Source organism: Triticum dicoccoides, chromosome 3B (assembly GCF_002162155.2).
Source record: "Triticum dicoccoides isolate Atlit2015 ecotype Zavitan chromosome 3B, WEW_v2.0, whole genome shotgun sequence".
NCBI lineage: Eukaryota > Viridiplantae > Streptophyta > Magnoliopsida > Poales > Poaceae > Triticum > Triticum dicoccoides.
Genome location: NC_041385.1, coordinates 843,232,728 through 843,246,532, shown reverse-complemented (window position 1 = coordinate 843,246,532; position 13,805 = coordinate 843,232,728). Strand labels below are relative to the sequence as shown.

The 13,805-nt window shown below is 40.9% G+C and overlaps 1 protein-coding gene across 1 annotated transcript in view; it reads right to left on the bottom strand.

Annotated features, from left to right (window-relative positions):
* The window catches only part of LOC119278850 (disease resistance protein PIK6-NP-like), a 28,973-nt gene extending 15,422 nt beyond the window's left edge, over positions 1-13,551 (bottom strand). The window contains exons 1-2 of the mRNA XM_037560187.1: positions 13,239-13,551; positions 8,027-8,241 (exon numbers count right to left, since the gene is read on the bottom strand). Coding sequence (XP_037416084.1) covers positions 8,027-8,241; positions 13,239-13,490 — 467 coding nt within the window. The 5' untranslated portion in view covers positions 13,491-13,551. The remainder of the gene's footprint in view (positions 1-8,026; positions 8,242-13,238) is intronic.
* Between the last annotated feature and the right edge of the window lie 254 nt (positions 13,552-13,805).

The following is a 13,805-nucleotide window of genomic DNA, read 5'->3' as shown; positions in this document are numbered from 1 at the left end:
TCATCGGTTGGAATTGGCAAGGAAACAAGATGTGTAGCTTTTGTAGTCATAATGAGAAAATCAAGCATTTCTTTTTCTACGTGGCCAGTCATCCAAATAGCATTCAATCTATATCCGTTCACAAGTGTTGCAAATATTTTTGGTCACTCATTGGATGGTATTCCAAATAGATTTACAACGCTAATATGGGTGGAAGGCTATGCCTAATTATGGCCCCTTTGGCTATGAAGAAATTATCTGGTTTTTAGTGACAAAAACTCTTCGCCGTTGCAGTTAATTTTTCGTTGTACACACTCGCTTCATACCTGCTCTAGGTTACACCGAATGGAGTACCAACCAGTGTTAAAGGCGGTGTGTACGTGGTTGGAGCGGATAGCCAAGGAGGTTTTTTACGCAACATGGATGGCAGCATAATCTCCGAATTGGTCCACTATCGCCTTTGACATAGGCATAATGTCAGTCATATATGACTCTATTCTTGTCGATATGTCTTTTTTATTCTCTTTTAATTTGTCGGACCGTTGGTGTTTGGCTATGTGTATCTAAGTCGTGTAGAGGCTGAGTGTTGTTCATCATGTTTGCATCCGCTTCGTGCTACGTTTTGTGTTAATAAAAACGTTCTTGGTGGGAAACCATGTACGATTTTGATGTGCACTCAACTCCAAAGAGTTTCTAGCTCACGGTGGTTACCGAGAATTATGTTCATGTTTGTGACAACAAAGAAAGCTAGTGGTATTTGCTATGCTTTGATGTACAACCAGACTAATTCTATTATTTCCTCTCGTGTTTTGGTTCCTTCCACATTGAACATGTGTTGACTTTATGCTTGTGTGTCTTTTATCAATCATCATCAATACTAACTCCGTACTTCTATGTAAGGTGTATTATTTTTGGCACGGTGACCAAGGCACATAATTATAGACAAGTTAGGACGAAATTACCCTTGGCAATTTTTTTGTTAGTGACATGTAAATCAATTAGTCCAGGAAACTAAGAGATATATGCAATCAGCAGAGAGATACTTTCCTTCTTTTGCTACAAGAAAAGATACAGACAATTAGGAGATAGATGCTTTTCTTTTTTCTGAAGGGCTAACATGGGAATTACGAGGAACTCGAAGAAATGCACCTTATATTTTGGAATTTTATCAAAAACGAATACACCTTATATAAAGTAATGGATGGAGTAAAGTGAAATAGTGCTTCTAGCGATACATCATTAAAATTGCCTCTAAAATTGTAAAATATTACGCATCAATGCCACCTATAAGTGAGAAAAACGTTTTGCAGGAAATCCCCCGCCTGGATAGGCCCATGCAGTAGAGTCCTCCTATACTACACTTTGTGTGCCGGAGAATAGACAACACGCCTGTTTGGTCCGGCCCATGTGCGGAAGGCTTCTTCGGTAATTTTTTTTATTTTTCTTTTATCTGTTTGTTTTTTTCCACTTAAAATAATTTGGGACTTCAAAAAACTTCGGACATTTTAAAAAACTGAGCTTTTGAAATAAAATATTCAAGAGAACATAAAATATTTGTGAATTCAAAAATGCTCGGAAATTTTTGCAAATGTTAGAATATTAAAAAAATGTTATTTTAAAAAATATTTTTTCATAAAATTAAAAACGAAGTCCAATGATTTTGAAAAAAGTCTGTGTATTAAAAATTGTTAATAAAATTGAACAAAATGTTTCCTAATTCAAAAATGTGGATGAAATTTAGAAAATGTCCTAAAAAATTAAAAACAGTTCATGAGTTACAAAAGAGTTTCTTGATTTGTAAAACTAGTCATGAACCCGTGCATTAGCACGGGCTAGAGAATTGTCTATCTGAACATTATTGTCCAATTTCATATTATTTTTATCATGACTTTTTTTAAAGAGAATCGATGTTGTATACAAATAAACATTGTAGAGCTTATATTATAGTAGAATGTGGTGCACATTTTAAGTTTTATACTAAAACGCCGATTATATTATTCTAGAATTGATACAGAGTTTGCACCCAAAAATTATAAATCTGTAGATGTATATTTAAGTATTTTGTTCCCTTTAAGATTAAAATCTGAAATATAAGATCCCCTTGAAATGAAATTGGCAACTACTCCCTGCGCTCCTAAATAGAAGCCGTTTTAGTGATTCCAATACGTACTACATATGGAGCAAAATGAGTGAATCTACACTCTGAAATACATCTATATACATTCATATGTAGTCCATATTGAAATATTTACAAAGGCTTATATTTATATACAGATGGAGTACAATGGATTTTTGACAAATAATATCTCAACACATATGATGTGTGCATGGAAATCCTAATATATTTATATTGATCGAACCTTACCGTAGAAAATATTAATTAATGTCCACCTTGGATCAGCATCAAGATTAAACATGTTTTGTTAACATACTACTATAAAGGTACTCAGCCATTTACTTGAATTTACCCTCAAAACATATTACATAAACTCAAATGATCAGAAATGGTGCCTAGTGTTGTTGAAATATAATTCTATAGACTACTATTAGCTGGATATGTGTTTCATTTGGTGCTAGACTCCTTTGCCTAAGCATGTATGGGTTGGCCTTTGTCGGTCTACATATGTACCATTACAACAATGCTATTTTTCTCACTTACATAATCTCCATTCCTTCTTTGTGCATTGGATAGTAGTCCTTATTTAAATTTATTATTAAATACAATCTCATACTTCATTCAGGATGTATCTATCGTGTATCAAATTAAATAGTGGAGTATATCATCACAACACTTTTAAAAACCGGTAAGATTCAATTTTAAAGGATGTTTTCTTGGTTACGTTACAGTTAGGTAATTTCACATATTTATTAATATTCCCCGGGTCTTTATTTCATAAGGTAGGATTGAATTTATTTTCAGTGAGGCATTGAGTCTCACCTTTTAAAACATAATGCTTGGGAAGTATTTATTTGTACGTGTTCTTCTCATTTTTTCTAAGGAACACCAGCATTTGTATGTGTCCTTCCCAATTTTGAAGGGAACATGTACATATTCTTTTGCATGTGGTAATAACTGGGACGTGGACACATATTTTTTTTAGATTAGACTTCTTTCTGTACGGTGGGGCTATTCTTTTAGGTGAAACGTAGGCGTTGAGGACTCTTTAATGACCTCTCTTCTTTTTCCATCGCAAAGGAAGGCACATGGTTTTGTGTAAGTTGAAACATAACGTGGTTGCTCAGGATTGTTCCAAGCACGCTTGTTGGTTTTTTTGCAAATAATGTACGTGTTGGTTTAATCTGTTTTATTTACGTGCTAGTTTTTCTATAAAAAAATCTTGTCCGTAAGTCTAATAGATTTTGACCATTAAATCACTGTATGTATTGTTTTTCCATTGCAAAGAGAGAAGGCCCGTGGACTTAATCTATTGGTTGAAACTGAATCATGAGTACATGGAATTCGTATAAGTTGAAACTCTTTTTTTAGGGAAATGTAGGCGTTGAGGACTCTTTGATATAGATTTTTTTTCCAACACAAATGAAGGCACGTGGATTTTGAAGCTTAACGTGATTGCTGAGAACTCTAATATGTACGTGCTGGTTTCAACCTTTTGATGTACGCGCTATTTTTTCTGATGAATCTTTTATAGGGTCTTCTAATATATCCTGACCATTAATTTTTAATCTAATGGCTGCATTAATCTTGCTGATGAGGATTAATTTAAAGACTCGTATGGTGCCTCCAATTAGTAAATATAAGATTTTTGGTAATTCAAATAATGTTCATGCATTTCAAAAAATGTTCGTGAATTTTAAAAAAAGTCCACCAATCAGAAATGTTCATCTATTCTAGACTTGTTCGCCTATTTAAAAGAAAATGTTCCCATATTTATCAAAATATTCACGAATGATCGAAGGTATGTAGTTAAATAGTAGTGTTTGTGAGTCTTTGTGACTATATACGCGCGTGAATTTTGATGAATTAACTACCGGGGTAGATCAAAATATTATTGTATTTTTTAAACCGTATCTTGAAATTCAAAACAATTCTTTGAATTTCTAAGTTTTTTGACAACCACGCTTTTTTTTGAAAACATGAACATTGCTTGTGAATATATCTTAAAAAGGGTACATTTTCTTGCATTTGTGAACTAATTTTCAAAATCATGCGATGAGATGTTAAGAAAATATGGTCATACCTATTGGAGATTATGATTTATTTTTTCTTGCAATGGGTCCTTTTGGTAGTTATTATAAAATTAGTAAATGCTGTTTGGGAAAATAAGATTATGATAATCCACCACATTGCCTAACCGAGTCTTACTCAAACTTTTAAAATATTCATGTACAAATATGTATTATAAACTTAGGTCGGATCAGTGAAAACCATCTGTGTACATCTTTTAAAAATAACTTTATAATACGAGTTTGTATTAGACTTTACAACTATATTATAATCTCTACTGCTATTAAATGAGTAAACATTATATTTTTCAAAATGGACCCCGCCAAACGTACACACAACAATACAAAGCAATTAAAGTCTTATGATGCCCACTCATTTGGATCTAACCATTAAGATAACAACTAGCCCTCATCAAAAGTAAATTTAGCAATTTAAGGGGTGGACGAGAACCCTGTCATTTACGATCGCCACTGAAACTCACGTGACTTGCCTTCCTACCTTACACCTTCCTTCCCATCGCTTCCCTCCGTGCACCGCCCCAACCGGTGCCGCCGTGCCCGCAACGCCTCGCACTGGTGCCGCCCCGCCACCACTCACTGGACCCAGCCCGTCCCACACCACCACCTTGCCGCCCCCACTCACCTCACAGCCGCCTCGCTGCCCAGCCTCACACCTGCGCTGTCCCCCCACCATCTTACCTACCTTGCGCCGGCGCCTGACACGTAAGCCAACCATCACCGTAGACCTCTGTACTAGGACACCCCCCCTACGGCGGCGCCCCCTCCGCATCGGTGCCGCACGGGCAGATGGATCTGGTCGACTTCATCGTCTAGAGTGGCGTCGAGTGGCTCAACTAGGACCCCCTCAAAATATCTCTGACGTGCAGCGAGGCGAGGTGATCGTCCTCTATGCGTCATGTGCAACACTCCCTCTCCCACTTCTCCATGCCCTATTATTGAGATGATCCAAGTGTCCTTTTAGTTTGTAGGTGTTTTTAAGTTTCTATATGTTGATAATTTCTTGCGTCACAGGAGCTTGACGGCAGCACGCCTCACCAGATATTTTGCCCCAAAATCTCAAGGATTTCTTCCCCCAAAAATATTAGATAGTGTGGCCATTGTATAATATTTGCACAAAACTTCATTTCCCGTCAGCAATTCTATTCTTCCACCCTGCAGATTGTTCTTATAAGTTGTATAACATTAGTAGGAGTACAACAGAAGGGAACTGGCAGAGAGGGAATGACCGAGGCAGGTCTAAGCATGTTCCTTATTCTTCTATCTCCTATTTATTTCATGGTATGAGATTTGGATGCGAAAATAATACAAGTAATTGCACCAACATAAATGTGTGTAATCATGTGTCATATGTATGTGCTTGTGGGATTGGTTGGTCGGCACTAGAAGTTTATTTTACCTGACCTAATGAAATTTACACACAATGATATCATGTGTTGATTTTTTACTTCAACATCCGCATCATCCAAATTGCTAAGTATAACATCCGCGAAAAGTTGCTACCCTCTAACTTGAAATTGGCAAAATCGAAAACATATTTGTAAGAAAACAACGGGATCATATGACAAGCTTGCTACCTTGATTTGCATGAAATTTATACAATAGATGGTGTGTCGAACATCAAAATCTGCTTTTTGAAAAGGTTCTTGCAAATCCAATTTTACCGCTCTACATTCATGAAAATTTATGAAATTGGCAATTGTTTAAATTTTCTTCCAGACGCTCTGAATTATGAAATTTATGAATTGGACAGTCTTTAAACACGATAATAAGAAATTGCATTCCTTTTTTAATATATTTTAAATATGTTAATATTGTTGGATGAGGTTGAAGTCAGTGATGTATGGTTTCAATGTGGGAAAACCGGAAGAGAGAAAACCATCACTATGGAAGGTGTTCCAGATAATAGGTGTGTTAGTTATAGGGCTCTCGAAGAACGGTTCATGATGTTAGAGTACAGAAGCTCATTTGCTCTAAAAAACATCTGGTGCTAGTATCTTGGAAGTTGATAATGAAAAACTGGGGCCTTTTTTATGACAACTCTGAGCAAACATAAAAAAGGTACATCTCTTTTCTTCTCATTTATCCGGACTTTATAGTAAGGTTGTAAATAGAGCAAACTGTTTATGTTGTACAAGAGGTGTCTGGTTTGGTTGAAACTCCAATTTGTACAATAGATGATGTGTGCGAGAGACTGAAAGTTGGATCTATACATTGATTGATGTAATGAAGAAGTGTTACTGAACGCAGTAGCAACTACCACACGTATCGTTTCTGCACCTGCATGACACCCATTCTAATTGTTTCAGCTCAAGATTGATCTAAAGCAACTAGATATGATTTAGTATACTTGAGTGGGGTGTAGAAAAACCACTCTCTACTTGACATAGTATTGAGAATATTGTTGCGATGGGATAATGATATCTGAACTTCTGTTTACTTGCATCTTGGTTAGGGACACCATCACGAGTGAGCATTTGGTTACTAGGCAAAGGAGTAGAACCCACATATGGTTGGTTTACCATGCTGGAAGTGAGTGCTTGTCCAAAACTGAAGTAGAAGGAGAGAGGTCTGAGGAGGCAAAGTTTATTGAGAAGTCATTGTCTGCACTGGGTGATGTTATTGCTCCCCTTGCCTCCAAAACACCCACGTGCATGTTTTTCACCTTCTTTTTTGTTTGTACTACCACTGACTGCATGCATCAGTTTATTAGTGCCTATTTAATTTATTATTCAAGAAAAAAAACCTTTGTAGTGTTCTTTATTCTCGAGATTGTTGAAAACTGAATGCTTATAAAGAGGAAACTTTTTAATGTGACCATTAAGGGATTTATTTTACAGATTGAAGTGGCTTTGCCAAAGTATCATGGTAACCATTCAGAGGTGGGTTACAATGAGGCACTGTGGAAGAAGAGCACATACGTGGCTTTGTCTAACTTGCCGAGACTAGGCTCATCTATTGCTCATATTCTTGCTTGTTGAAATTCGAATCTGTTGACGTGATAAAGAAGTGCATTCCCACTAGAGTAGCATTTCTTTCTTCATATGCATCACTGTATTTTTTTTCTCAAATGCATGTTCCAGTGTGGGTAGTGGTTCTTTGTTCTCCAAATGCATGTTCTAATTCAAATAATTAGTTTCATGGTGCCGCTATCACATGTCATCAGGATCATTCGTAAGCTGGAGATTTTTAGCATTGAGTTGTAAGCAAGTTGGATAGCTTCTAGCTTTATACATGACATTATCTTGTTTGTATCTTTCAGAGATAAGAGGAGGCATGACCAACTAAGACTCATGCCAGGTGAAAGGTGCAACTGTAGCTTTATGGTAGTTTGTTTCGATAGAAGAATTAAAGGAGCAGCAATACTAGAGGTATGCGACTTAAGTTGCTGTGTATGCTCAATTACCCATTATGTACTGAACTTTTTGACAATGCCAATTGATCAACACGTGAGTTGTGGTCAGATTTAAGAGGGGCTTTAGTTTGTTTCGTTCAAATATGTGTGTCCTAATTAGGGGAATGAGGAAAATAAATTTCCTCACTTATAACGTGCGTTGCACGTGTACGCTTACTAGTAGAATTTAAACAGTTCAATCATTTCATGTTTGGAGGAAGTTGTGTTAGGCTTGGACCACATATAACATTAAAAATGGACCTCTCCCTAACAGAAATAAACTGTAAATGTTACATTCTAGCAACCATGCAAATGTTTAAACTGCATTCCCACAAAAAAAGAGAATGTTAAACTTGTACTTATGTTGAGAGCTAACCAAACTTGATGAAAGAAAAATTATCTCGAAAGTTGGAGGAAGTGATTGGATGAGGTGATAAGTGAGTCATGTACCTTGCTGCAATCGCTGTAGTGGATAATGCAAACATCTTAAATGACGTGTGCTCGATCTTGTATTCCTTTTGGTTCACTGAGATTTGCTCCAGTTTGCTATTGATTTTTTTGAGTCGAATAGACAATACATGTCGGATGGTGATTTGGCTCAACCAGCTAGTCAAGTATTTGGCCCATTTTTTCCAGCCTTCATAGCCCTGGCTTTCTAGGTCAACCTGTTAAACACAAAAGTAATGTAGACATTATAAGAAGTTCGCAGTTTGGAAAGAGAAAAGACCCAACTCTAGGAGTTTAGTCACTTTGTCCTATTTTTCAGACGGTTGTGGCTATGATTTTACTTTGTTTTCATTTTTCTCTTTGCTCCATTTGTGAGTTGTATTTGGATACCAGACCTTGTTATTTGCTGCTACTTTTTTAATAATATGGCCGCGTGCATTTTTCGGATGCAGATGCCCCGGGTAATCCTCCTTTTCAAAAAAAAAGTTCCGATATCTATAGAACGCCAGTGAGTCCAATCCCCGGATTCACCTTCCCCTAGCGTATTGACGGAAATCGCAGCTGCAACCGCCCCACATTCTATTTATCGCGTGACCGCTACACGACGAGTCTGAGTAGAGCCCACCGAGGATCCAAAAACTTTGGCGGCGGGGCATCGAAATAGGCTGGTTGGTAGTGCAGGGCAGAGCCTGACATGCGGCAGTCACCTGGTTCGTGGCAGCAGAGACATGTCACATGGTGCGTAGCGAAGGTGTACATACCTGGTTTGGTTAGCCGCCAGCTTGGTGTTCTGGCAACGCTTGGTCGGCGTACCAATAGTATCACTAGAGCGTGATGGTATCACCATGAAAGGACCCTTGGTGCTGCTCGTATTTCATGGCGAGGTAAGTTGGGTGCTGGACATGTGGAGGGAAACAACGGAGGGACGGTGCGAGCATGGTACATTGCTATGAACGGCGGTACTCAGGTCCTAGTGGCCTCCCTTGCAGTTATGTTGTCTGGTTGCTTGGCCCGTGTGCATTGGTGGAGGTCTCGAGCGGTGCAACAACGGCTCGACAACACGAGTCTGGCACATGGCGGCGCATAGCGGGTGATTGGGTCCTGATGTGTCCTCTGTGTCAGATCGCCTGCCTAATTGCTCATCGTCTTGTCTTGAACCACCAGCAAACTGGCTTTCACGAAGATGGGGGTGTGGTTGTTGTTTGGCTCCACGGGGGGTCTTTGCAGCATCAATGACTTTCCCTTCCTTCAGCCAAGCATATACAGATGCAGAAAGAAGCTAAAAGAAGAACTCAAATGGATCATCTACAGAGTCAAGAGGAAAGAATACAGTGGATTTGAGGCTTGGATCAAATCCTTTAGATAACTTGCTATGCTGCTGTTGTATTTGTTGTTTACTGTCTCTTCTTTCTTTCCTTAGTTTTGTTTGTATCTTCGATGTATAGTTTGTTTTTTTCTTTTCTTCAGACCTTATTCTTTGTACTATATTTTTTAAAAAATCAATAAAAATACGCAGCAGAGTCCTGCTGTTTCCCTCAAAAAAAAAATGACTTTCCCTTCCTTGCAAAAAAAGGCGACTTTCCTTCCACAGCCTGCATCGAACCACTTTTGCTTCTTGGGTCGCTGCAACACTGGAACCGCAAAGTGGTGACTTCAGTAGAGAATTTGTCCTCTTTGATCAATACTCTGCAATGGCTTCTAGTGTTGGGTCAAGAATTTGGTAAGTCCCATTCGCCCCTCGAGTGGGCTCCTGGCGGCGCCAATGTCCTTGTGGATATTGGCGGGCATGCCTAGCCAAATGGCTCATGTCCTCTTCCTCATCCACCAACTCCTCAACTAGCTCGCCAAGCTCATCGTAGGAGCTAGTTGCTCTCATTGTCGAGGCGAGTGAGCTTGGCACAATTGTCTTCTACCATGTGCTAGTCGACGGCCGACCCAAAGAATGCCACGTTGAGGGTGAAAAGCTCCTTCTCATCCCGAATGAGCCTCGCCATGTAATCGTGTTAGATGAACTCCGCCGACGCCTTGTCCTGCAGGTCTTTTGCCCGAGAGACAATGCTAGTGGTGAGAGGGTTGCAAGCCGCCACGCCGGCGGCGTCGCCGAGTATCGAAGAGGCAAACAATTGTGCCGCTTCCTCAACCGCGTTGAAGGTGCGCAGGCATCGGTGGATTAACTTCTTGTGCTAGATCTCAGGTGCATACTTCACCCACGGATGGGGCCGGAGGCTGCGGTACTTTGGGGGCGGTGGTGGTGCTTGCTTCGGGGCAGATTGGGCTTCATGAGGTCGCACGGGAGTAGAAGAAGACGACTACGGGAGAAAGAATTTCGCCATTGGACAAAGACGGGCAAGAGAAGCACTAGAATGATGAGCAAGGAGCAAGCCCCATCCACCCTCGTCCAAGAAGTTTAGGGCCGACCTCGCTATCACAACGCGTCTAGGAAGGGGAGAGACGAGCATGTGCCACCGCCATCTGCTAGGTGGAACTTGGGCTTTCGCCCTAAGGGAGAGGCAAGAAGGCATGCGGGAGGGGACCTCAGCAACACCTCGAATAAGAGAAACCGACACCAAGCCATTGACGTTGTCGTTATCGCGTCCACCGACGGCCCAACTCGACCACCCGGGCACATGAATCAGCAACGACGAAGCCACCAAGGGCAGGATTAAACCGAAGTCACAGGAAAGGGTGTCATCACTCTTCTTCGTAGGCCGGCACACGGAGTGGAGTGGCACCACAGTCCACCGAAAATTGCACGCACGACCATTGCTCACTGCACAGACCACATTGACCGTCGATCCCTCCCAGGGCCGCCACCTCGCATCCACCCACCATGCACATCGCACCTGAACCAGAAGGCGACACACGCCACATCCACTAGGAAACACAATTGATGCCACCACGACATCCAAGGTGACCAGGCCGGCCAAATCTTCCGGATCCAGCGACCTCGCGATTTGTGTCAGTTGTGGCAGCTCTAGAGGGCACATGGCCGCAACCTTGGCTCTCGCAGGCCGGCGCTAGCATCCAGAGTCAGGCCTCCATGGGCTACTCCTTCTTCACCAGATGTGGGCGGAGAAGGGCCCCTGCCCAAGCCGGCCTCTCGCCGACGGCGGCAACTATTGGCGCAGGTCTCGATTCGTCCTGTAGTTTTGGACGAGTTGCAACTCTGTTCCGGCCGTACGGAAACTATACAACGCACGTACACACAACCAAGCAAGCACCATGGTGGATTGATTCTAGCTTGGAGAAGCACCTAGGAAACTAAGTACGTAACGTAGGCACCTTCATCGATTCTATACTGGATGGCTACAAGTCGACGGAAACACGCACACACGTGACGGCCCTCTTAAATTTTTTTTTTTGCGAGTGAAATGAGAGTTCTATTTTCTTTCTATTGATCTCGATGGTTTCAGTGGTTTCATACAGATGAACCGAATTTTTTTTGACGTCTTCTACGATTGTCATCCAGAGATGAAAATTTGCAAGCGATAAAACCATTTGTCAATGTCTTGCACAATTGTTTTTTTACTCCCTCAGTCCCAAAATATAAGAACGTTTTTGATATTACACTAGTGTCAAAAGCGATCTTATATTATATAAGAACTTTTAGATTTGTTTCTTACTGTTCATCCAAGCTCGCATGAGACAATTGTGCCAGACATTGACAAATGTTCTCATTGCTTGCAAATTTTCATCTCTGGATAACATTCGTGGAAGATGTCAATTTTTTTTCTGTTTCTCCGAGATGCTATTTTCAATAGCATTTTGGAGCATCGTTCTTTCTTTTTTGCCTTCCGCAAATGTCAACCGGTGATGAAAATTTGCAAGCTATGAAAACATTTGCCAATGTGTGGCACTAAAAATCAGAATCTTGTGAAAGAAAATCATTTGTTTTTTGATTTCACTGCTCACTTGAGCTCACATGTGCTCGGGAACAGAACAACACTTTCGACCCTAATCTATATCTATAAGACTATATCTACCAGTAAAGTAAGGTGAGTTTCTATGATTTTTTGGTCCTTTCACCATATAAGATTAATTTCGTCGGTGGTCACGAGAAGCTGCTAAAGTCGTACATGTGGCACTATAATTACATACAAAAGCTGGCCTACCTAACTTAAGAAAGTACAACCAAAGTTTAAGAAACAACAACCGAAACTTAAGTTCCAATTATTGATGTCTTATTCCAATTCAAAAGGGCGTCCATCTGTCACTTGGCCGCGTACCGATGGGAGGGCAAAAATAATAGGGCAATGTGAGGGATCAAACCGCCAACCTGCCGTCTAATACAAATGAACACACTCAAAATCAGATATACCTCTCTTGGTCGCGTACTGATGGGAGGGTTTGCCTACTTATTAAGGGTCTGTTTTAAGAAAGGCTTGCATGGCCTGGATCGGCCCACGCAGGCAACTATTTATGGTCCTTGCGTCGCTGATTTAGCTATGTCCGAATGTGCTAGCTAAACATCTGATAAATCAGCCAACACACTAGGTAGAAACCTGATAAGACTAGCCACAGTGGGTAGTAACATAGACTAGTAACATGCTGATGTTACTAGTCTATGTCACTACCTCTACAGTGGAGAGTAACATATGTGTGGTAACATGCAACACTTCATTTATTAGGCTATAGACACGTCTTACCTTGATATGTGTGATGTTACTCATACTACCAGTAACTAGCTAAGTTACTACTTTCCTCTCTTTCTTCATTTATTGCTTGCCACATCATCTATTTTATCTAGATATGTGTGATGTTACTATCTATATTACTCCCACTGTGGGTAGTCTAAATCAACGAAAAATTAGTCCCACCTTGGCCCTTTACGCTGAATCTGTTAATTTATGTACACCTTGACTTTTTCTGGCTATCAGAAAGCAGTCTCTGGAATTAATTAGTGAATGGTGAGGAATTAATTCCAGATATAATTAAGGAATGAAGGTTTCATCCCTCTGAATAAATCGGTAGTCAATCAATTAGAGTCTTCCGCTCAAGGAACGACTAGGTGCCTCCGTGTGATTTCGTAAAAAAAAAGGTAGCTCCGCTCCGGCTAGGGGTTACGCCCCTGGTTAGCCCGAGGGGAAGATGACGGAGAGAGGGTGGCAACGAGGAAAATTATTAAACGAGCAAGCGCCAAAAACCAAAAAAACCATTTCTCGAAGGAGAAACGATTACTGGCGTTATCTTGATGTCAAACAAGTAGAGGAAGAACCTGGTGGAAGAATTCGTCGAGCGCGTCCTCGGCTTCAAAGGCAGCATCGCGAGTCTGACGCAGCCATACGCGGGTGAGCCCGTCGGCGCCAGTCCGGCGCTTCCTGTCGGCATCGCGGATGAAGGCCTGGAGCCACTCCAGACGGTCGCGCAGCAGCATCATGTCATCACCCACCTGGGCCAGAAATTGTGCCTCACTCACGGCGAGCTGCCCGAACTTGGAGAGCACCGCGGCGACAGCTGTGCCCGCCATGGATATGGATCCGTTAGGACTAAGCTCTGCTCTCCTTATCGCCTGGCTCCCGCGATGTGCTCCTTGCGGGACTCGAGCTCCTTATTGATGGTCCTTCTATTACTATTTTCCCAGAACATGGATTAGCTGGGTAGCATTCATAGTTTAAGTCCGTAGCCGGCAGCCCATGTGGCCTACACCGTCTCGCACGTATTTTATATTTTTTGACAGCCCGTCGCGCATGTATAACGTCACTGCAAACAAAAAAAGATTCCGCCAAGTTGTCACATGATAGCAACGGAAACAAAGTTTTTTGTTTTTGTTTTTATATACTTG